Source organism: Poecilia reticulata, chromosome 12, assembly GCF_904066995.2.
Source record: "Poecilia reticulata chromosome 12, P_reticulata-male-v2, whole genome shotgun sequence".
NCBI classification, from domain to species: domain Eukaryota; kingdom Metazoa; phylum Chordata; class Actinopteri; order Cyprinodontiformes; family Poeciliidae; genus Poecilia; species Poecilia reticulata.
In genome coordinates, this window is record NC_088841.1 from 193918 (window position 1) to 217583 (window position 23666).

At 39.3% G+C, this 23666-nt stretch overlaps 1 protein-coding gene across 5 annotated transcripts in view; it reads left to right on the forward strand.

Moving 5' to 3' along the window:
• Positions 1–18471, forward strand: part of syk (spleen tyrosine kinase) — a 75144-nt gene extending 56673 nt beyond the window's left edge. For all 5 annotated transcript variants that reach the window (XM_008423824.3, XM_017307952.2, XM_017307953.2 and 2 more), the window contains 5 exons: positions 5278–5487; positions 6373–6562; positions 9547–9687; positions 14958–15070; positions 15230–18471. In XM_008423824.3, the coding sequence (XP_008422046.1) occupies positions 5278–5487; positions 6373–6562; positions 9547–9687; positions 14958–15070; positions 15230–15302 (727 nt within the window). In that variant the 3' untranslated portion in view covers positions 15303–18471. The remainder of the gene's footprint in view (positions 1–5277; positions 5488–6372; positions 6563–9546; positions 9688–14957; positions 15071–15229) is intronic.
• The last annotated feature ends 5195 nt before the right edge of the window (positions 18472–23666 follow it).

Consider the following 23666-nt stretch of genomic DNA (forward strand, 5'->3'; position numbering starts at 1 on the left):
GTGCTTTTGCACATCTCAAACGCCTCTGCTTGTGGCGTGCTTGCAGAAACGGCTTCTTTCGCATCACTCTCCCATACAGCTTCTCCTTGTGAATTGTTGAACGATGCACAGTGACACCATCTGCAGCAAGATGATGCTGCAGGTCTTTGGAGGTGGTCTGTGGGTTGTCCTTTGACTGTTCTCACCATTCTTCTTCTCTGCCTCTCTAATATTTTTCTTGGCCTGCCACTTCTGGGCTTAACAAGAACTGTCCCAGTGGTCTTCCCTTTCCTTAATATGTTCCTCACAGTGGAAACTGACAGCTGAAATCTCAGATAACTTTTTGTACCTTTCCCCTAAACAACTATGTTGAACAATCTTTGTTTTCAGACCATTTGAGAGCTGTTTTGAGCTGCCCATGACACCACTCTTCAGAGGAGATTCAAATAGGAGAACATCTTGCTATAGGCCACCTTAAATACCTTTTCTGATATGCTACACCTGGCTGTGGAGTTCAAAGCTTACTGAGGTTACCAAACCAATTTTGTGTTTTAGTAAGTCAGTGAAAAGTAGTTAAGGGTATTCAAAATCAATAAAATGATAAGGGTACCCAAAGTTTTGCACCTGTCAAATTTTGTTTTAATGCGTCGTGCACATTTTCTGTTAGTCCAATAAACCCCATTTCAATGCTGAAATATTACTGTGTCCATCAGTTATTAGATATATCAAACTGAAGTAGCTGTTGCAAACACCTAACTATTTAGAAATGAAAATGATTAAGATTAATAGGGGTGCCCAAACTTTTTCATATGACTGTAATATAAGAGTAGATCCCACATTGCCTGCTCCAGCGCAGGAAATACGGCGGCCATCTTGGAGTGGTCGTTCCTCCTACTTTGCTCAGCCAAAACAACAGAAGATGCCTCAGCACTGAGGGATATTGTTGTTCTGATCGATGGACTATTGATGTGAGGGCTCCACAGAGAACATTTCACAAGTAAGATGGACATATTATTGTGATTAGAATATTACTTTACTGCATTTATGTCCACCGGCGAGATACCAGCTAATATTAGCTGTAGTGCTTGGTGTAATACGGGTTCAGCCACTATGAAGGATAACTGAGATTCCGTAAATCTAAAAAAAAATAATTATTCTCTAACATTGGCTTGGATTACCTGACACAAGAGCCTATATTAGAAATGTGACAATGTAACATATATTATAAAACTTATATTACTTGTTATAATATTGACCAGCAAAGTTTACACAGGTGGTAAAGACTATTATTTATATGTAATTCTTTCACTCTGTCAAAAGTAAGATAGCTCCCAAATCTTTCGTTTTGTTTTGAAGGTTTCATAAAGACACGATGTGAGGAAGAAGTGGTAGATATTTTTAAAGAGAGACGGATTCACTGCAGCAATGATGATTCTCACATCGAATTTTGGACTCAATCTAAGCTGCTGAATCTCTGAAGCTAGAACTCACCGGCTGGAAAACAGCCGACAAATAATGTACATGTTTATATGTATATATACATACATATACATGTATATGTATATACATACATATACATGTATATGTATATGTATATGTCTATGTAGGGTTAGGGGTTAGGGTTAGGGTATATGTATGTATATGCATATACATACATATACATGTATATACATGTATACATACATGTATATGTATGTATATATACATATAAACATGTACAGCCCAATATATATTATTTGTATACATATATACATATATATTTATATATATATATGTATATATGTATATATACATATATATTTATATGTATATATGTATATATACATATAAACATGTATCTAATATATATTTCTCAGTAGTAATCATTATTTATTTGTGTTTGTATATTTATGTATTGATATTACTAAATAATTTATTAAATTATGAACGGCTGTGTGCTTTGTAAAATGCTCATCATGCATCAATATCAGAATATTCCGTTCCTATTCTATTGTTTTCCCCACTAAGCATATTTAAATATGCTGAACTATGTATCAATACAATTAAAAAATACTTAAAAAATACAATTGTTTATAAATGTAGCTTTGATAGCTGTTTGAATAAGGCTTCCAGTAACAAAAAAGCATGTTATGATCGATTAAATGTGCTGATCCTGATACGTACCAAACATAAGGCTAGGGACAGGTTAGTGCACACACACACCTAAGGAGAATTTAGACAGACCTGACAGTCATGTTTTTGGACTATGGGAGGAAACCAGAGTACCTGGAGAGAAACCACACATGCACAGGGAGAGCATGCGGGCTCCATGTTGAGGGACTGGGGCCGGGAATCGAACCCAGGGCCTTCTTGCTGCAAGGCAACAGCTCTACCAACTGTGCCACTGTACAGCCCCACCCTAAATCTCATCAGCGACAATAGGTGAGAGCAATAGGTATGAGTCGTCTATTCTTATATTATGTCTATGCTGAACACCGTCACTGTCAAGTGCGCTAAGCAGGAACAAACCATTTCATGCAGACCCAGGGGGGTGTTCAGTGTAAATAATGGATGTGTTTGTTTTGGTCTGGGAGTGGTAACATTTATTTTTTACTGATAAAAACAATTAAAAAAACATGATATAATTAATTTTGTATTTGACAGGCCCCATTTTTTTTCTATTTCTATGAAGAAAAACCAAACAAACAAAAAAACTATTTTGTGGAGGGCCCCCTGTCGGTCAGGGGCCCTCCATAGTCCTAACTTTTTCCCCCGCCCTTGCACCAAATATTACCCATAATCCATCAGAGTTCCCAAGCACCAACAGACCAGCTGTGATTCGAAGTAGAGGTGATTTTAAGTTAGCAGAAGTCATAGCTATTTAGTTTATGTACAGCTAAACACAATTTATCAAGTTATTTTAGGTTTGCGATAATTAATTCGCACAACATAACGTTAGTAATTTTTAAGCCTCCGAGGTAAGATCTATTCAGGGGTCCTGGAAAGAAGGGTCCATCAGATAGTCAAACCTCGGATTCAGGAGGAGCTGTGTGATTTTCGTCCTGGTCATGGAACACTGACCAACTTTACACCCTCAGCAGGTTGTAAAGTTAGTCAACTTTATATACTGCTGTAAAGTTGACCAACTTTACAGCAGGTAAAGTTGGTCAACTTTACCAACTTTACCTGGAGTAGACAGAGTAGACAGGTTGAGAGTCGACTCTCAACCTGTCTACTCTCAAGTAGACAGGTTGAGAGTTTGCCCAACCTGTCTACTTGTGCTTTGTGGTCTTGGAGAAGGTGTTCGACTGCGTCACTCAGGAAATTCTATAGGGCATGCTCTGGGACTTACTGTTACTGGTGCTGGGCCCTTTGATATGAGCTGTTAGGATCCTGTAAGATCCTGTAAGTGTCAGAATCTGTTCTGCATTGCTGGCATGCCGGCAGTAAGTCAGGTTCGTTTCTGGTCATAGTTGGACTCTGCAAAGTCTGCCTTTTTTCATAAATTCTATTCATTACTTTTTATGGCAGAATTTCAAGGCGCATTCCAGGGTGTTGAGGTGGCACAGTTTGGTTCAAGGATTCAAGAATTTTTTTATTGTCATACCACCTTTGCTTTTTTGTAGTACGAAATTCGAACTCAGGTCAGAGATTAGAAAATTTAATACATAAATAAAAAATAAATTAACATATGTGATATATAGATATTTATATTTAAAAAAGTGTGTGTGTAAATAATTTACAAGATCAAGTTGAACTAGATGGTTGAGTTCAGCAGTCTGACGGCTAAAGGGAAGAACTGTTCCTCAGCCTGGTGGTTTTGCTCTGGATGCTGCTCAGCCTCCTGCCTGAGGGGAGCAGCTGGAAGAGTCTGTGTGCAGGATGGATGGAGTCCTTCCTGATCAGGAGCGCCCTCCTCCTGCATCATGATGTGTAGAGGTCCAAGGTGAAAGAAAGGCTGCTCCCCACAGTCCTCTGTGCATCCTTAACCACCCACTGCAGGTCCAACCTCTTAGCAGCAGTGCAGCTGCTGTGCCACATGGTGATGCAGATGCAGAGAACGCTCTCCACCACACAGCGAATTAAAGCTCCTCAGGACTGAGTTCCCAAGTACAGCTCTCTGCAGCTTCCTTAGGAAGCTGTGGAAGCTCACATCTGGGCCTTCCTGACCTGATACGAGGTGTTGGTACTCCAGGTGAGGTCACTGGCTACATGCACACCCAGATACCTGTAGCTGGAGACCACCTCCGCAGCTGCTCCAGGGTCTTGTGGGATGATGGTGTTGAAGATCAAGGAGAACTCCAGAAAGAGCAGAGAGATGTTAGAGTTCCTGCTTTCCAGGGGGCTGAGGGCTGTGTGGACCACCAATGAGATGGCATCAGCAGTCTAGCAGTTCTTTCTGTAGTGTACTGTTAGGGTCCACAGTGATGTCGATGGACCCCCCTTATTGTGGGTCACGACTAGCCTTACAAAGCACTTAATTACGTATACGTCATTCAGGCCTGTCACTGTGGAGCACTTGGGGACAGGGACAGTAATGGTGGTCTTTAAGTGGGTGGAGACTGAAGCCAGGGACAGTGAGGCTTTGAAGATGTCTGCCAACGCCTCAGACAGAAGATGTGCACAGTCTCTCAGTACTCACCCTGGGATGTTGTTGGGGCCTGCATCCTTACGAGGGTTGATTTCTTGGAGGGACTTCACATCTGCTGTGGTCACACAGAGAGGTCAAGGTGGTGGTATTAGTCTAGTGCTGAGGGGGAATTAGGATCCTCAAAGGAAGCATAGAACCTATTGAGTGCATCTGGCAGTGAGGAGTCCCTTGAACATTGTGCATCCTTGATGTAGTTAATGATGCATTTGATGCCCTTCCACATGTGCCGGGGGTCGTTGGTGGTGAAGTGACTTTGAATTTTCTGGGTGTCTGTGGCTTTGGCCCTCACAATGCCTGCAGCCAGTTCTTTCCTCGCTTTTCGAAGTGTTGATGCTTCACCTGTCCTGAACGCAGTGTCCCTAACTTTCAGCAGAGCTCTCTCCCTAGCATTCAGCCAGGGTTTCTGGTTCGGGTAACAAGATACTCAACATGGAAGTCTTTGCTGGATGAATTATTTCCTGTACTGCTGATGAAATTTATCAGTATATGCAACCTTGTCATTTTATTGAAGAGAGTTTCTGTGTCAGAACTGTATTATGTACTGCATTGAAATATTGTACATTGGATTTTTTTGTTGTTGTTGCATGTTGTTTGAAGTCATCCTTTTGCTTTTATCTTTTATGTGATGTGAAACAAAACATTCTAAGGCTAACCTTTCTGTGTTTTAGAACTGAGAAACCAGTTGCTGTTAAAATTCTGAAGAATGATGATAACAACCCGTCGGTGCGTGAGGAAATGTTGCGAGAGGCAAATGTCATGCAGCAGCTGGACAATCCTTACATTGTTCGAATGATTGGTATCTGTGAGGCAGAAAACCTTATGCTTGTCATGGAACTGGCTGAACTGGGACCACTGAACAAGTTCCTCCAAAAAAACAAGTATGTAATTTCCGCATAGTGGGACAACAAAGGATATTTCTATTCTATTCTATTCTATTCTATTCTATTCTATTCTATTCTATTCTATTCTATTCTATTCTATTCTATTCTATTCTACAATGAAATGGTTCACAAATAAACATGTTAGAATGGCCAAGTCAAAGTCCAGACCTGAATCCAATCGAGAATCTGTGGAAAGAGCTGAAAACTGCTGTTCACAGGTGCTCTCCATCTAACCTGATGGCCAAGAATTTGGCCATTCTCTCCCTAGCATCCAGTCTCTTGATGTGGAAAACTGATGGACATACTCCAAGTGACTTGCAGCTGTAATTGCAGCAAAAGGTGGTGCTACAAAGTATTAACACAAGGCGGCCGAATACTTTCACTGTATGTGGGTAAATCCAAATAAATTTAAACAAATCTTTGATTTGTTTTGCTTTTTCTAGCAAATGTTCAGAAGGTGAACATTCAATCCCTTGTGTTCATTCTATAGTTAAAACAAATCTCAGAAAATAAACAGTAACTGAGAGTTTGACACTTTAAAAACTACAAGAGCTCAGTTTTATTGTGTTCCTAAAGTCATATTAGATTCCTAAATAATAGTATAAATCTGTTTGTATTGTAGCAACAGCTGATGAAACTTTCAGCTTCAGAATACTTAGCATTGATTAATATATGACTATGCATCTTCTAGGTGTAAATATAGAGGTCTTTTACAGATACTGGATAAATCTCATCCACTAAAAAAGTTATATGACTCATTCTCATTCAAATTGTCTGGCTGGTTCAAACCAGTTTATGATTTTACCTGAAGCTTTCTTTTAACCCTAAATTAACTTTCAGTACTTCAGATCAAAGCTGAACATTTTTCTGCTTAAATTTCAGAAACACATCAGTAAAGAACATCACAGAGTTGGTTCATCAGGTGTCTATGGGGATGAAATACCTAGAAGAGCATAACTTTGTTCATAGAGATCTTGCTGCCAGGAATGTACTGCTGGTCACACAGCATTATGCAAAAATCAGTGATTTTGGACTCTCGAAAGCTGTTGCAGAAGAGCAAAACTACTACAAGGTAATGTGTCAAGACTCTAGGGTGTTGAGTTTTTTTGGATGCATCTCTTTTTCTCTTTCTGTGTGTGTGCGTGCATGCGTGCGTGCGTGCGTGCGTGTGCGTGCGTGTGTGTGTGTGTGTGTATTTAGAACTGCCTTGTTTACCACATTCCCTATATATTTTGAAGCCCATTCCTCCCATTTCCTCAGTTCAACTTCCTTTCCCTCATAATTACCCACCTACTCCTTGTTCAACACTCAACTCTCCTGCATGAATATCAGTCAGACAGCTCGGGTCACCCTTTTTTAGAAATGTAACAATCAATGTTCAATTTCTAACAAAATGCAATGTACAGAATTAAAACCAGGGGACTAAGACTTACTTTTATATGGATTCCCTCACATGTAGGAATAAAATATTCCAAACAAGCAAATAAATACAGTATTCACAGCGCTTTACTTTTTCCAATTTGTTTTTATTCCAAAATTTGTTAAACTAAACACTTTCCTCAAAATTCAGGGTTTCCCCCAGAAAACCATTTAAGCCCAGTGGTCGGGTAGCTGAGGCGGTCCACCATGTTTTTGTATTAAAAGATAAGTAGACAGGAAATATAAAAATATTACTAATTATATGTTATGGGAAAACATCGCCAGTGAAACGCTATTTAAACCCACAACTAGTCTTAAAAGCAACAAATCAAAAAATACAATTAAAATGAATATTAATTATTTGCACTTGTTTAAACCAAATGAAGTCAGCAGCTCCATAAGGCCCCAGGGCTTCAGGAGCCCATAATGCTAATATTTTAACACAGACCACAGATACATAAATGCAACATTTATTTAAGATTATCAATGATGTTACATTTGATTTAATGATTTCAGCATACATAAATTAAGACTTTAAATTGATTAATATTTATATGTAAGATTTAAAGGAGCTGACAAGTTTGCTTTATAAAAGTTCAAAGAACAATCTTCATAGTTAGATTGTTTTGTTACCACAGCTACAATTTGATGCTAAGAGTTTAATCTTTGAGTTTGAGCTCTTTGTTCTCAAATACAAATTAATAAACTGCAATTATAACGGGAGATTTAATTCAATGCTGCTAATGTGGCTTTAGTAGATCTTCCATTTCATGTCTGTTGAGTTTTTAATAAGGGCCACAGAAACTGTTTTGGTTTGTTCGAGTTTTAAGGGATGAGTTTTTCAGATCTCGGTGCCACTGTGTCTTGATGTTGGTAGTGGAGAGGTGAACCCAAATGCAGAGACGTGGAGGCAGCAGCTGAGGGTTTTTTTGATGATTTAATGTAGAATGGTAGAAATGATGATGGGCACTTACAAAAAAATACAAAATCCAAGGTAGCAACAAAAATAAACCCCTATCCTGACTAGCAGACCCAACTCCAGAGGAATTTGGCTGGGAGGGACTATGGGTTATCTTGGAAAGGATTGGTCAGGCGTTTTATTTAATAGTACATAGATAAATGTTTATATAAAATGAATTACTCATGTTGTTTACTAATACAATATTAACAAAAATGATGTATCATTCAGTTATGCATAAGTCACCACAAAATGCTGAGCAGTTATGCTGAGATTTGTATAAACTTTAGCACATACATTGCAGAAACTATCAATCTCTGAACTCTTTAATCAGACAATGATGTCTGAAAAATAAGATAATAAAATAATACTTTATTTTTCCCAAGTGAGAAAGTTGTTACGGCATAAAGTGGACAAGAACAAGAGAAACAGAAATGGAAAAACAACAAAATAAAAAACAGTAGTGTAGAAAAATCATACAAGCTAAACTAGAAATATAAATTTATATATAAAAATACAGATATATATATATATATATATATATATATATATATATATATACACACACATGTTTGCGTGGCTATCTTTTTGGTGACTTTCCATCGACTTCCCTTCATTCCTACATTCCTACAGCCTTAACCTTACCCTTAGCCTAGGGGTGGGCAACTTCAGGCCTGGAGGGCCGGTGTCCTGCAACTTTTAGGTGTGTCTCTACTTCAACACACCTGAGTGAAATAATGAGGTCGTTAGCAGGACTCTGGAGAACCTGACTGCACTGAGGAGGTGATTCAGCTGTTGGATTCAAGTGTTGGACCAGGGAGACATTAAGAGTTGCAATCCTGGCCCTCAAGGACCAGGATTGCCCACCCCTGCCTTAGCCTAACCCTAGTCCTAAATCTAACCCCTGACCCAAATACAGTGTTTCCTCTTGTGGGCTTCGGTCCCACAAGAAGCAGTGGGTCCCCACAACGTTGTGTGTGTCAGAAAAATTGTCCCCACAAGGTGTTACAAACAAACGCATATTTACATACCCACATTTACATTTACAAAACATATACATGCACATACACATACACTCATACATACAAAATTGTGTATGTATTGTCAGCAAGGGAAATATTGTGCTGCTTATGGTAGCTATACAGACAAAAAATATTTTGGAGTATGAATGAGAGTGATTCTGAAATATTTTGAAAACATGACCTGATACATGCTTAGAACAGATATCTTTTTCTCAGCAAGTTATTATCCCTCCCTACCTGAGGAGGCAGCAGCTGATGGTTTTTGCCTGTGGTAATCAATAACCTCTCCAACTTTGGTCTTTCTATTTTGACAATCAAGATTTTTTTAAATATGTGAACAGGGTAATGCATTTCCAGTGACAACATGTAGTGTTTACTGTGACTTATTAATCTTCAAATGGCTCAACAGGCTCAGCAGATAGAAATCAGCATTAGAGCACAGCTGGTGTAAAACCAGGTATCTGTAGCCCATACATTTTGGGTTAAACATGCTTTTTCTTTCTGACTTGAAGTTTTTTGTATTGAATAGAGTATCCAGAAAATATTCTCAAGAAAGAGTAGTAATATTTATTTATATTACATTATATAACAGAGGCATATCAACAAGTTTGTCTATGGGTGTAACACAACTCAACACAAGTAATGTGTGTCTTTCAGGCCAAGGGTCATGGGAAGTGGCCAGTGAAATGGTATGCTCCTGAATGCATAAACTACTTCAAATTTTCATCCAAAAGTGATGTCTGGAGCTTTGGTGTACTCATGTGGGAAGCATTTTCCTTTGGCCAAAAACCATACAAGGTAACTAACTAGAGTCGGGACATTATAACATCAACTCACTTACTCATATCCTGCTTGTTGACAGTCATTTAGAGATGCAATGCTATAATCCTCAGAACATTTTCCTAGGGGTTACCAGGTTGAGATGTTTGGAAACTCTCAGGCAGTGGTTCTTAACCTTTTTTGAAGAACCGAACCCACCAGTTTTATATGCGCATTCACTGAACCCTTCTTTAGTGATAAATAAAATATGATTTTATTTTTCAAATTCAAGACATAGGCATATGTTTTTTACTGGTGCCCAATATGAGCCATGCATGAATATCACCTTGCTCAAAGAACAAAACCAGCACAGTGCATGAACTCACAACAAATTACGGTATTACTTTATTCTGGTCCCCCAAAAATATTTCGGCCCCATAAAAGAATTTCAGCCCCCAAAAATATTTTTTTACTATTTTCCTAATTAAAAATAAATGTTGATTTTTTAAAAGAATTTTAAAAAATGTAATTATATATCAGTGGTGGAGAAAGTACTCAAAAAATTTACTTAAGTAAAAGTACAAATACACAGACAAAAATGTACTCAAGTAAAAGTCAAAGTACCACATTTACATTTTACTTAAGTAAAAGTAAAAAAGTACAGATTTTTAAAAATACTTAAGTATTAAAAGTAAAAGTACTTGCTGAATGCATTACCTAATCGTTAATATCATTAAGTGTACCGATCATATGATCATATGCCACAGATAAAACATGTTTTTATTGCGTTTACTCTGTAACATAGTTTAGACTTAGATATATGATTCTATGCATCATAATTTCACGGATGGAAACATCTCCTGTCCTAACATAACATGAACTTCACTTTTTTTGCCACACATTTATTTTGAAAGAAATCCAACTGGCAGAGGAGGACATGGAACCAAGGAGCCTCGTAGCAGAGTTAGACCACCGAACCCAAGACCAAATCAAAACCAGCACCCCGTGCTACATGACAATAAAATTTAGTGCACCTATCAAAATTGCTTCTCAAATTGATCTGAAAGATTTACTTTCCCATAAAAACACCTAGATATTTAATACTTAGAGCTGAAATAAATTTAACCAGTGACAATTCAAACTCTTCTTCATTCTGTTTTGCTTTCATCTCTGTGCCACAATACACAGAGGTCTCCTGCCATCCCTAAAGAAATAACGCCCTGTGCGATTGCCCATATTGCCAATGTCAGAAATAATAATTGTCTGCACCATTAAACATAGCAATTAACAACGTTCAACTATGAACACTGTCCAAGGCCCAATAAGCAACAAGTAACCAAGCAGGAGGAGCACCGTGACTGTTCTCATCCTCCCTCCTGCTGCAACGTCTGCCACCATGACAGGTGACGAAAACAAAGAGCAATGAGCATGCTCTGTGTTCTTATGTTCTTGTTTTATTTATTCGCCAATTAAATATAAAGATATTTTAATGAAATAAAATAGCTACTGCAGTGTACACAGAGCATTACAAGAACGAAGAACGGCTCTCAGTGAGGCTTCAGCACTATAGGACTTAGTCAAGACCCGTCCAGAAGAATCGGATCGTCCATGAATGTCATATTACAATATTGCACTTTGGTCACAGCGTTGTCCCATATCTGCGACATGTCAGTTATGCAGATGCAACATGTGTCTCAGTCAATACAGCTAGCTTTGCTAGCATCACGTCCACGGAGCTTACCTTTCTTTAAGCTTTCCTTCCAAGTGACGTTAAAAATTGGACAAAGTCCCCACCGTCTGTGAAAGCGAAGCGCTGCTGATTTTACATGTCGCCATATCAATTTATGCAGCTATTATATTATAGACAAACATCTTCTCCCGCTCAGAGAAAACCACTGCGCATGTCTTGGAGCTCCGCGTGCGAGTAAAGGTGGAGCCGATGGGTGACAACAGACACTACGTCACGTTATTGCTCGGATTTTACGGCGCCACCTTAAGTCCCTGAACTTCACATTTTAACGGAAAAAAAAACACAACGCGACTTGGATGTAACGAGTAACGCGACAGTTTTGTAGAAATGTAGTGAAGTAGAAAGTACAGATACTTACTGTAAAATGTAGTGGAGTAAAAGTAGAAAGTATCCATTATTAAATCTACTTAAGTAAAGTACAGATACACGAAAATTGTACTTAAGTACAGTAACGACGTACTTGTACTTCGTTACTTCCCACCACTGTTATATATATATATATATATATATATATATATATATATATATATATATATATATATATATATATATGTTTATAACTCACTGCCCTCCATGAGCGACTGGCAACTCAACTGAACCAGCTGCTACAAAATGGGACTCACCCTGAATGGTTAACTGAAGGGCGCACAATCCTGATACAGAAGGAACCCTCGAAGGGTTCAGTCCCATCCAACTATCGGCCAATAACCTGTCTCTCTACAACATGGAAGCTCATGTCAGGCATCATAGCGGCTAAGATAAGTGGGCACATGGATAAATACATGAGCACGGCACAGAAAGGCGTAGGCATAAATAGCAGAGGAGCCAAACACCAACTCCTTGTACGCCACACAGTCGCCCGAGACTGCAAAACCCGACACACCAACCTGTGTATCGCTTGGACTGATTACAAGAAAGCCTGTGACTCAATGCCACACACTTGGATCATTGAATGCTTAGAGATGTACAACATCAACAGTGGGGCTGTGGAAAACCACCCTTGAAGCCAACTGCAAACCACTTGCACAAGTGTCCATCAAATGTGGCATATACCAAGGAGATGCTCTGTCCCCACTGCTGTTCTGCATAGGCCTGAACCCTCTCAGCCAAATCATCAAGAAGACTGGCTACGGATACCGACTCAAGAATGGGGCCACGATCAGTCACCTCCTCTACATGGATGACATCAAGCTGTACGCCAAGAGCGAGCGAGACATCGACTCACTGATCCACACCACCAGGATCTACAGCACTGACATTGGGATGTCATTCGGACTAGAGAAGTGTGGTCGGATGGTTACAAAGAGAGGGAAGGTCGCCCACACAGAAGGGGTCTCACTCCCAGAAGGAACAATAGCAGACATAGAGCACAGCTACAAGTACCTGGGAATACAACAAGCAAATGGCAACCTCGATGAGGTCACAAGGAAAGGAGCCACAGCCAAATACCTCCAACGAATAAGGCAAGTCCTGAGAAGCCAGCTCAATGGCAAGAACAAGATCCGTGCAATAAACAGCTATGCCTTACCAGTAATCAGATACCCTGCAGGAATAATTAGCTGGCCAATGGAAGAGATGAAGGCCACGGATGTTAAGACTAGGAAGCTACTAACCATGCATGGAGGATTACACCCCAAATCCAGCACCCTGAGACTGTACACGAGCCGTAAGGAAGGAGGCAGAGGACTAGTGAGTGTGAGAACCACTGTCCAGGATGAAACATCCAAGATCCATAAATACATCAAGGACAAAGCCTCAACGGACGATGTGCTCAGCGAATGTCTCAGGCAATGGGGAACAGAAGACAAGGTGCTGGAAGTACCATCATGGGAGGACAAGCCCCTACATGGGATGTACCACCGACAAATAACTGAAGTGGCTGATGTCAGGAAAACCTACCAATGGCTGGAGAAAGCTGGACTCAAGGACAGCACAGAGGCTCTCATCCTGGCCGCCCAGGAACAGACTCTAAACACCAGAGCAATAGAGGCTCAGATCTACCACACCAGACAAGACCCAAGGTGTAGGTTGTGCAAGGAGGCCCCTGAGACAGTCCAGCACATAATAGCAGGGTGCAAGATGCTGGCAGGGAAAGCGTACATGGAACGACATAACCAAGAGGCGGGCATAGTGTACAGGAACATCTGTGCAGAATATGGACTGGAAGCCCCGAGATCAAAGTGGGGAAAAACCCCCAAAAGTGGTGGAGAATGACCGAGCTAAGATCCTGTGGGACTTTCAGATCCAGACAGACAAGATGGTAATGGAGAACCAACCGGACATTGAGGTGGTGGATAAAGAACAGAGGAAAGCCGTTGTGGTGGATGTAGCAATACCAAGTAACTACAACATCAGGAAAAAGAAGCATGAAAAATTGGAGAAATACCAGGGTCTCAGAGAGGAACTGGAAAAGACCTGGAAGGTGAAGACCACAGTGGTGCCTGTGGTCATCGGGGCCCTCGGGGCAGTCGCCCCCAAACTGGAGCAGTGGCTAAAACAGATCCCAGGACAACATCAGACATCTCAGTCCAGAAATGTGCAGTTCTAGGCACAGCCAAGATACTGGAGGAGAACCTCAAGCTCCCAGGCCTCTGGTAGAGGACCCGAGCTCAGAGGATGAAACAGACCACCCATGGAGGGTGAGAAGGGAATTTTTTATATATATATAATCTTAAATTTAATTTGTTTTTGTCATTTTGAATCTACAACATAATTTTTTGGGGCCAATTTTTTTGAGCAATCCACTGCCCAAATTACATACCTGCAAATCAGTGTGACTTCTGCTGTTGTTTTTGGGAGACCAGTTCAGATATGCGTGGCTTCACCTTGGCAAGTGCTACTCTCATGTCATCTTCTCAGCAAAGTCTGTTCCTTTTCTTCTTCTTTTGCTCAACATATTTAGTATTGATTAAAATATTAAAGAAATCACATGACGTACAACTACGACAGCCATTGACTGCTGCGCGCACTAAATTCCCCGCAGCATTGATTGGAGAAGCAATGTAACGTGATCCTCTGCAGCAAGTGATGGCCCAGCAGGGCGTCATCACAACTTTACACAAGTGTATCTTTACCTCCGTGGCAAAGGATCCGCCGAACCCCTGAGACCGACTCACCGAACCCCTGGGGTTTGATAGAACCCAGGTTAAGAACCACTGCTCTTCAGAACACAACATCTATATTTTCCAAACAATCAAGTGAAGACAGAAAACATGTTCTTGGTGCAAATAAAACATAAACGTATATTTATAAATAAATTATGTCTAAACATATAGATATATGCTCTGCTGGCGCTTCATAGAAACAGCCAATTTCTTGGCAGGGGTGACTGCTGCATAATCCTACCATGTGCAGGGCATTGTTTGAGCAATCCACTGGTCAAAGTCAATATAATAATTTGTCTGTTCTTTTATCTGTTGTTGAGGTTGCTGTTTAGAAAATGCAAAGTTAATAAGCAAAACTGCAGAAGGAGTATATGTTTTATGTTTTAATTTTTATCACTGTTTAAAACCATTTCAACTCGTATATGGTCATCTTTATTTTGAATCATCTTCCACAGGGAATGAAGGGAAATGATGTTATGCAGATGCTTGAGAGTGGAAAACGCATGGAGCCACCAGTGAACTGCCCAACAGAAATGTATGACCTCATGACAACCTGTTGGACATACAAGTAAGTCTCATATCGCAATACATTCCTGGCAGCAAGATCTCTATAAGTACATGTCTTATAACTGAATTAGAATTAACCATATAACTGTGATTCTTGGAGAAAGTATATATTAATTATCCACCAGTTTTCTTCAATTTCTGCTATTGTCTTTTCTTACAGGGTGGAAGAAAGACCTGGATTTGCTGTTGTTGAGCCAAGACTACGAGAATATTACTACGACATTGCACAGTGATGTGACAGAATATGTCATAGTCAATGCCAACATGTCAATGACATATCTTCTGTGTTATTTGTATGACATTACTTGGCGAGGGCTGGGCAACTCCAGGCGTCAAGGTCTGGTGTCCTGCAACCTTTAGATGTGTCTCTACTTTTCAACACAACTGAGTCAAATAATGAGGTCATTGGCTGGACTCTAGTGCAGTCACCTCCTAAGTCACCTCCTAGTGTAGTCACTTCTATTTCATTGAAGTGTGTTGGACCAGGAAGACATCTAAGAGTTGCAGGACACTGACCCTTGAGGACCAGGATTGCCCACCCCTGAGCTAGGCTATAAAAATTTTTGAAAAAGATGATTCTTCATGTATAAGCCATGTGAAGTAGAGATACTGTCATCTCAGTATCTCTACTGAGATCTCAGTAGAGTAGTATCTCTACTGAGATCTCAGAGATACTACTCTACTGAGTAGTATCAGTAGAGTAGTACTGAAATGTATTTAGTATTTTAGTAAATGTGTGGTTCTAAAAATGTGAGTGGTTGTACATCACAATCAGCTGTCAGGATAACATCTTAAATCCTGAAATTGTCTCTGACTGATTCATTCTTGATGACACAGAAAAGAACTACATAGGATAAAACTGGGGCAGACTTCAAGGCGTTGCATAAATGTATACTGAACAGGTGAATGTAGCTTTTAAAGTAAAGTTCTTTCTGTGACAAAAGGTCAGAAATGTGGAAATTCTTGCAGCATAACATATTATGCATTCTTGACATATAATTTATAACTTATTTTTCTGTCTGATGTTGCCAATCTTCTGTAAATCACTGTTGCGGACAGCTTCTTAAGACTTTAAATTATCTGTGCTTCCTTATGAAAAGTCTTGAAATGTAAATGAAAATATAATACATTTTTAGTTTTATATTTATTACATGTCTTAACGACAGTGTGGAATTATTTTAGTATGACACAGAAAATTTGCTTTATTTTACGTTGGGCTTATCAAGGTTTCTATATTCATACTAATTCAATTACTGATACTTAAACTGGAGAAAGGAGAAAAAATATTCAATTAAAAATTGTGAAAATATTCTAAAGATGTCTGGGGGAAGTAGAGGATCAATTTGAATTGTGTCCAATTTTCCTACATATAAAATCAGACAGAAATGCCCATAATTCTGTATTTCTGCAAAGCAGTCCAGTTGGACCCACCAAGTGAACTACCCAACAGAAATGTATGACCTCATGACAACCTGCTGGACATATTTTTTTTCATTAAAATATGTTAATCACCATATTTTTTTAATGCTGAAATTAATCATAAGTATTTTTAAAAATTGATGATTCATTAAAACATTATCACAAGATTTCCAGATGGTCAGGACTAGATGTTGAATAGCTTTAATGATTTATCATGTCCATAAATTCAATAGCAAACTTTACCCTTGATTTTATTGCATAATTACACAAATTAACAAATTAATGAGAAACCTACAATTCATCAGAAAAGTACCAAAATATTACCAGATGGTCATGTCTACACATAGAAATATATTTTTTCTCACAATGTCCCTAGAGGAAAAGCTTTGTTATTAGAAAACAGAAAAGAACAGAATATACTTTATTGACCCCTTCAGGAAATTTTCATGGACTAAAGGGTATATACTGCATACTAGCAGCTTCACAAGGGTTAGGACCCACGCTTCCATATGTCTGAAGGTTTGTATTGAAAATGCTGCGCCATTGTGGAAAATGATCCTTAGGGTCAGGGATTGCAAACATGGCCATCCTGCGGCATTTGAATGGGGAATAGGGAATCAGTTTGGCAGTTCTGGTTCTGGGGATGCAGAGCAGAACCAGAACCAGAAGGTCTGAGGGGCCTGAAAAGTTGGTGCAACAATAACAGATCTTTAATTAATGTATTGTGGTGCCAAACCGTTCAGTGATTTATAAACTAACATCAGTATTTTAAAGTCTGTTCTCTGAGCTACAGGGAGCCAGTGTAGGGACTTTAAAACTGGTGTTATGTCTCTATCTTCCTGGTTTTAGTGAGAACAGCAGCAGCTTCTGGATCAGCTGCAGCTGTTTGATTGATTTATTAGTCAGACCTGTGAAGACGCTGTTGCAGTAATCAATGCGGCTAAAGATAAACGCATGGATGAGTTTCTCTAGATCTCGCTTAGACATCAGTCCTCTAATCCTGGAGATGTTCTTCAGGTGATAGAAGGCCGACTTTGTGACTGTCTTAATGTGGCTCTGAAGGTTCAGGTCAGAGTCCATCACTACGCCCAGGCTTCGTTCTGATCGCTGGTTTTCAGTTGTAATAACTGAAGCTGTGCATTGATTCTAGTTCACTCCTCTTTAGGTCCAAAGATAATAACTTCAGTTTTGTTTCTGTTCAGCTGGAGAAAGTTTTGGCACATCCACACATTGATCTGTTCTAAGCATCTATTCAGTGATTGGATGGGTTCAGAGTCACCTGGTGACATCGTGATGTAGAGCTGTGTATCATCCGCATAATTGTGGTAGCAAATCCTATTTCCTGTTATAACCTGAGCCAGTGGGAGCATATAAATATTGAAAAGAAGGGGTCCTAGGATTGAACCTTGGGGTACCCCACATGTGACCTTTGACCTCTCTGATGAGAAGTTTCCGATTGAAACAAAGAAATCCCTGTTCTTTATGTAAGATTCAAACCAGTTTGAGCACTGGACCGGAGAGTCCGACCCAACTCTCCAGTCGATTCAGTAAAATGTCACAATCAACAGTGTCGAAAGCTGCACTGAGGTCCAACAGAACCAGCACTGTGGTTCTCCCACAGTCTGTATTTATATGAATGTCATTGAACACTTTGACTAGACCGTCTCCGTGCTGTGGTGAGCACAAAAACCAGACTGGAAGGAGTCAAAGCAGTTTGTTATTGTTAGGAAGTCATTTAATTGTTTAAAAACTGCTTTTTCAATAATTTTGCTGATAAATGGGATGATGAATGGGAGTTATATGTTCAATTTGCTTTTTCCAGCCACTTATTGCTACTTGTCCCAACTTTTTTGGGATTTGCAGACACTGTGAAATTTTGAATCAACATATTTTTCCTTTAAAATGTTACATTTACTCAGATTAAACTTTTGATCTGCCATCTATGTTCTATTACGAATAAAATATTGACATTTGTCATCTCCACATCATTGCATTCAGTTTTTATTCCCAATGTGTTTAGTGTCCCAACTTTTTTGGAATCCAGTTTGCATATGCTTTATGAAATCTCTACACTCAGTAGATTCTGTACAAAATTTGTTAACATTCAGAGCATGGTCGCAGATTTAGTATATATACAACTATAAAGAGGCTGCACAGTGGCGCAGTTGGTAGAGCTGTTGCCTTGCAGCACAAAGGTTCTGGGTTCAATTCCCAGCCCTGGTCTTTCTGCATGGAGTTTGCATGTTCTCCCCATGCATTTCTCCAGGTTCTCCGGTTTCCTCCCACAGTCCAAAAACATGACTGTCAGGTTAATTGGCCTCTCCAAATTCTCCCTAGGTGTGTGTGGTTGTTTGTCCTGTGTGTCTCTGTGTTGCCCTGTGACAGACTGGCGACCTGTCCAGGGTGACCCCGCCTCTCGCCTGGAACATTGGCTGGTGCCTATCTCCATTGTCCATTTTCTTTACACATGTGAAAAGAAAATGGATGGATGGACAACTATAAAGAAATCTACCCTAGTGAATTATATAGTTGGCTGCCCTAGTCATTGTTGACTCTTGGTTGCTTAAAGCTTTACAAGACGGACTGATTTCAGTGACACTGTCGGTGTAAAATATTGACTAAAATGTTATGCTATGTGACTGGCATTATCTACAAGAGGATTGTCCTTATTGTCTCCAAGTGTATTCTGGGTAAAACTTGTCACCACCAACGTCATCATCAGTGTTTTGGCAACAGATGGCAAATTAGCTAGAACATTTTTACGGACTAAGTTAACAGGAGTGGAGCTCCATGGAGCGGCAAAGTGAGAAGGATGGAAAAAAGAGAGCAAGGAAAAGCCAAAAACTGGACGCATATTTTGTTCGTCGTCTAGGAGATGAAGAGGGAAGAGGAGTTTTTTGTTGGTAGCAATTCAAACCCGCCAAAACTGCCAGCCCAGCCAGGGAACCAGGTTAGTTACAAGTAGCAACTCTAATGTTATTCACAAAGTGTGAGTTAACTGTAGACTGATTATAAACTGTATCAGCCCAGCCGCCGAGCTTCCATCTCCTTTTTTCTCTCTGGAAGGCTGAGTTATAGTCGCGGTTTGAGCCCAGACAGCGGTATGGCGTTTATAGTTAAGGGTTAACTTAACTATCCGCTCCGAGTTGCAAAGATCCAGAGGTGCACGAGGCACTGCGACACGCTGCGCATGCGGCGGGGTGGGCGCGTGTCGCTGCATGTTCGCTTCAACGCGCACAATGAGCCGAGCTCCGTACTCATGATAAATGAAAACAAATTCAATAATTTTCATTGGCATGATTTATCATTTCTCTTTTTATTTTTCTCTCTTTCTACCAAAAACTGTATGATAAAAGCTTTCAGGTTGGTGCTTTGGTCTCAACTAAACCTTTTTTGAAGGACAATTTTATTTACAAGGACTTCAAAATTCATTTTATTTGTCGTTTTGTTTATTTATTTTGGATATTTGAAATGTCTTCCAGTTGCAGTGTTAAATGTTCATTATAATTTAAAGTTTACTGATCTTTCAGATTGTGTTCTTGCATTATTATTTTGCCATTAACATTTTATTACTTAAAAATGGTCTCAAAACAACAATATTGTTTATCAAAAATCTAAATTTGTTATTGTGACAGGTCTACACACATATGATATATAGTGTAGTTACTTTATTACATAGTTACTTTGAAAGAGTAATTTGATTACTCAATGAAAAATTCATTTATCAGCTAGAAAATGTGCATCTCCTTTTCCTTCATCGTTTGTTTGTGTTGCTGGTTTTACACATGAAACGTAAATCCCATAGGAAGGCAACAATATGTGTTTAAAAAAAAAAGTACAAATACGTAACTTGGATCTGATTATTGGATTGTAAATAGCAACACGTTAGATTACTCGATACAAGGGGTCAGATTAGAGTAACGCGTTGACATTTTTGCTCAAACTATTTATGGATCTTTCAGGTTTCCGATATGTGTCCCCCACAATGATAAACTTGTTCCTACGCCCTTGCTATCTGGTATTTGGAACTGTTCATAATTCCCTCCACCCTGACTAGGGTACCTCTTAAGTGGAACAATTTTTGTTTTATTTTTTTGTAAAGATTTCTATCTGATCATATGGACTAAAACACACAACTTCATTATAAAGTTATGATTTTTTTTTCTTACAATAATATATATTTGATCATGTAGAAATAATTTGCTATATGGGGCAAACAGAAAGAAAAACAATTGCTCTTGGGGGCCCCCTGGTGGCCGCGGTAGGTCACGCTTCATTGGTAAGCTGAGCTGCTGTGCAATGTGCAGTGCGCATGGAGACCCGGACCAAGATGGCAGCTTGAGCAGACGCTCCTTTTCAACCTGTTGCGCAAAATTCAATTAATTTATTGGGAAACTCTCAACTAAATCTACACAATTTTTAATATTCTTTTTAAATGAGAGCCTATCCTTTTTGAAGGTAAAATGTTTTCTCAAGATAGAAAAAGATCTTCTAAAATGGCAAAAACTCAACAGTCACCACCAGCAACAACTTGATGACCATTAGATATGACTACACTAAGATGGATGATGACACCATTGATGAAGACGTCCTTCTGTTGAATGCTTCACATTAGGGTACCCCTTCTAAAGAACTAGCCCATAAAAAAGTCCCTGTTGTACAAGGCGAAGACAAAAACGAAAATGATCCTGACATCACTGTCCAAGACGATCAACTCCCGCTTAGACACCACAGAAATGATGGTCAGTGACGCTTTAAAAATTGAGGGGCTCAAACCTTCAATTGACTTTGCTGATGAGGAAAACAATAAAGGATCGACACAATTGAAAGCAAGACAAAAAAAGACAGTGCTGGACCTCCAGTGACACCATGAAAAGAGAAGCAGCTTGATTGTCCTACTCCGAGGAAAGGTCCTTAAAAACTAGCCTATTTAACTATATAGCGTATATTTTACAACAAATCAACTTATTACAAAAATAAAAATGTCTATTTTAAGAAAAGAAGCTGATAAGAAAACTAAATCAGTGTGAACGGTGGACTTCTGCATTGTGTGTGTTGTGTGGTGATAAGACACACCACAAGACATCAAGTCTGGGTTTGGAGGCGGTCTCCGTTTATTTAATGTGTCAATCAGGAGATATTAGCATTAGCACCTAGCATGTGCTCCAGTTCTCCAACCCGATCCATACAAAATAATAGTTTGTTCTGAAATGACATAAAGGTGTAATAGCAACTCAAATGAAAATATCCAAATCAAATGACATAAAGGTGTAATAGCAACTCAAATGAAAATATCCAAACACTTATCATGAATACCATTAATACAAGTCGCTTTAATGTCTGATTATAGACGGAGAAAGTGCGCCCTCGCCTGTTCAGAAAGGTGTATGCAGGGGTGAAAGAAGTTTTAAATTCTTTGGGGTACTATGACGAAAAAAAAAATAAATAAAAAATAAAAAAAAATATATATATATATATATATATATATATATATATATACAAATAAAAAATATTGCTTCTTTGTGTGCTTTGGAGTTTCTGTGCTGATTAATTTTTTGTGAAGTGATAAAAGCTGGTAGCTCTTGAATTACTACAAAATAAAGCTGTATTTTCTCCTTCAGCCCACTGGCTGTAATGTTGACACCTTGAGATGCCATGAGACCTAAACTCTGAACATCATGGGAGTTCATCCCAGTTTTCCATGTCTGGCATATAACCATTAATTTTAGCTTGTAAACTGGTTCTATTGATCCTGTGTCCAGACAGAGGGATAATCAGTAGCCCAGCATCATGACCTGTTTGTTCTGAAGATCCTGCAGCTTCCACTTCTCTTCCTAACATGGCGCCTCCTCACCCTGACTCTCATACTGACAGGAGGAACCACAGAGCTCTGTTAGGTTAAAGCTCATCTTCTGAAGTCGGGATATTTTTCCTCCAACAGGTTCCAGAGGAATCACCTCAAACCAGATGTTGGACTGGATTTTATTTCAATGTCATTTGTGAATGTTAGCTTCTCATTTTCAACAGTGGAGTTATAAAGGTTGAAAAAGGTTATTATTTTAGAGAAAGTCTCATGAACATCAATATTTCCACTAAATAAGAGGCAAAAAACTAAATTGTTTGATAAAGGAAAAGCCTCTCAGACTCTGAGCCCGACCGCACCAAACTATTTTTTTTATATTAGACCAGTGTTTCTCAAACTTTTTCGGGCCAGCGCCCCCCCAGCCTTTATCCAGGTCCCTCACCGCCCCCACCAAAGAATTTGTAGGCTACTTTGCACTGACAATTATTTTATTATTAATGTTACTATCATTTTTGTAGATGTTTTGAATGGGCGCACCGATTATGTTTTCCCGTTCACTTCAGCGCGCCTTACGCTCCTTCACTTCGCGCACATAACGGGGTAAATGTAGCGAGTTTTGCCCTAAACGTATCGGCGTCTGGAGGAGGGGGGCTTAGGAGGAGGCGAGCGTATGTTTCTACGCTCGTTCGTGGGGGGGGGCCGATTTATGTTTTCGCATCCACCTGAATAATGTGTAGTTGCGCCAATGCCCATGGCACTTAAACAATATTATTTTACCTTTTATCTGTAATAGTGTCTGTTTATTCTTGCCATACAGTCTCTGTATTAATTATTGCTCGAATGGTCTTGCCATACTAGTTTATTCCTCCGTATTTACTTTAGTTTCTTAGTTTATTCTTGCATTTTGTTCTTCATTCATTTCCATTTAGTTTCATTTGATTAGTTTTATCCTCTCGGTTTATTGCTATGTCCACTTTAGTTTCTTTCCTGTTGCTAGATTTATTTTATCGTTTATTGACCATCAGTAATCTTCACTCATCACCTGCTGCGCCTCCTAATCGTCATGATGTGTTTCACATCATGTGTTGATTTTTCACTGTTCAGCGTCGGATTCTCTGTTTTTATGCCATAATTCACATCTAGTTCGTCGCTCCGTTTTATGTCCCGCTTCTCTTGTTTCAGAGTTTAGCGCAATGTGTGCGGCGTTTTTTGTTGTTATTGTTGTTTTTTTGTTTTTTTAACCCCCTAAAGTGCAGGGCGGTCGGGAAACATATCGATGGTGAAAAGGCAGACTGACATGAACCTTTTAAAACAACGGAAACAATTTCGGTATTCTGATTATTGAAATTTTAAAGTGCTGTGTTGTTCTATTACC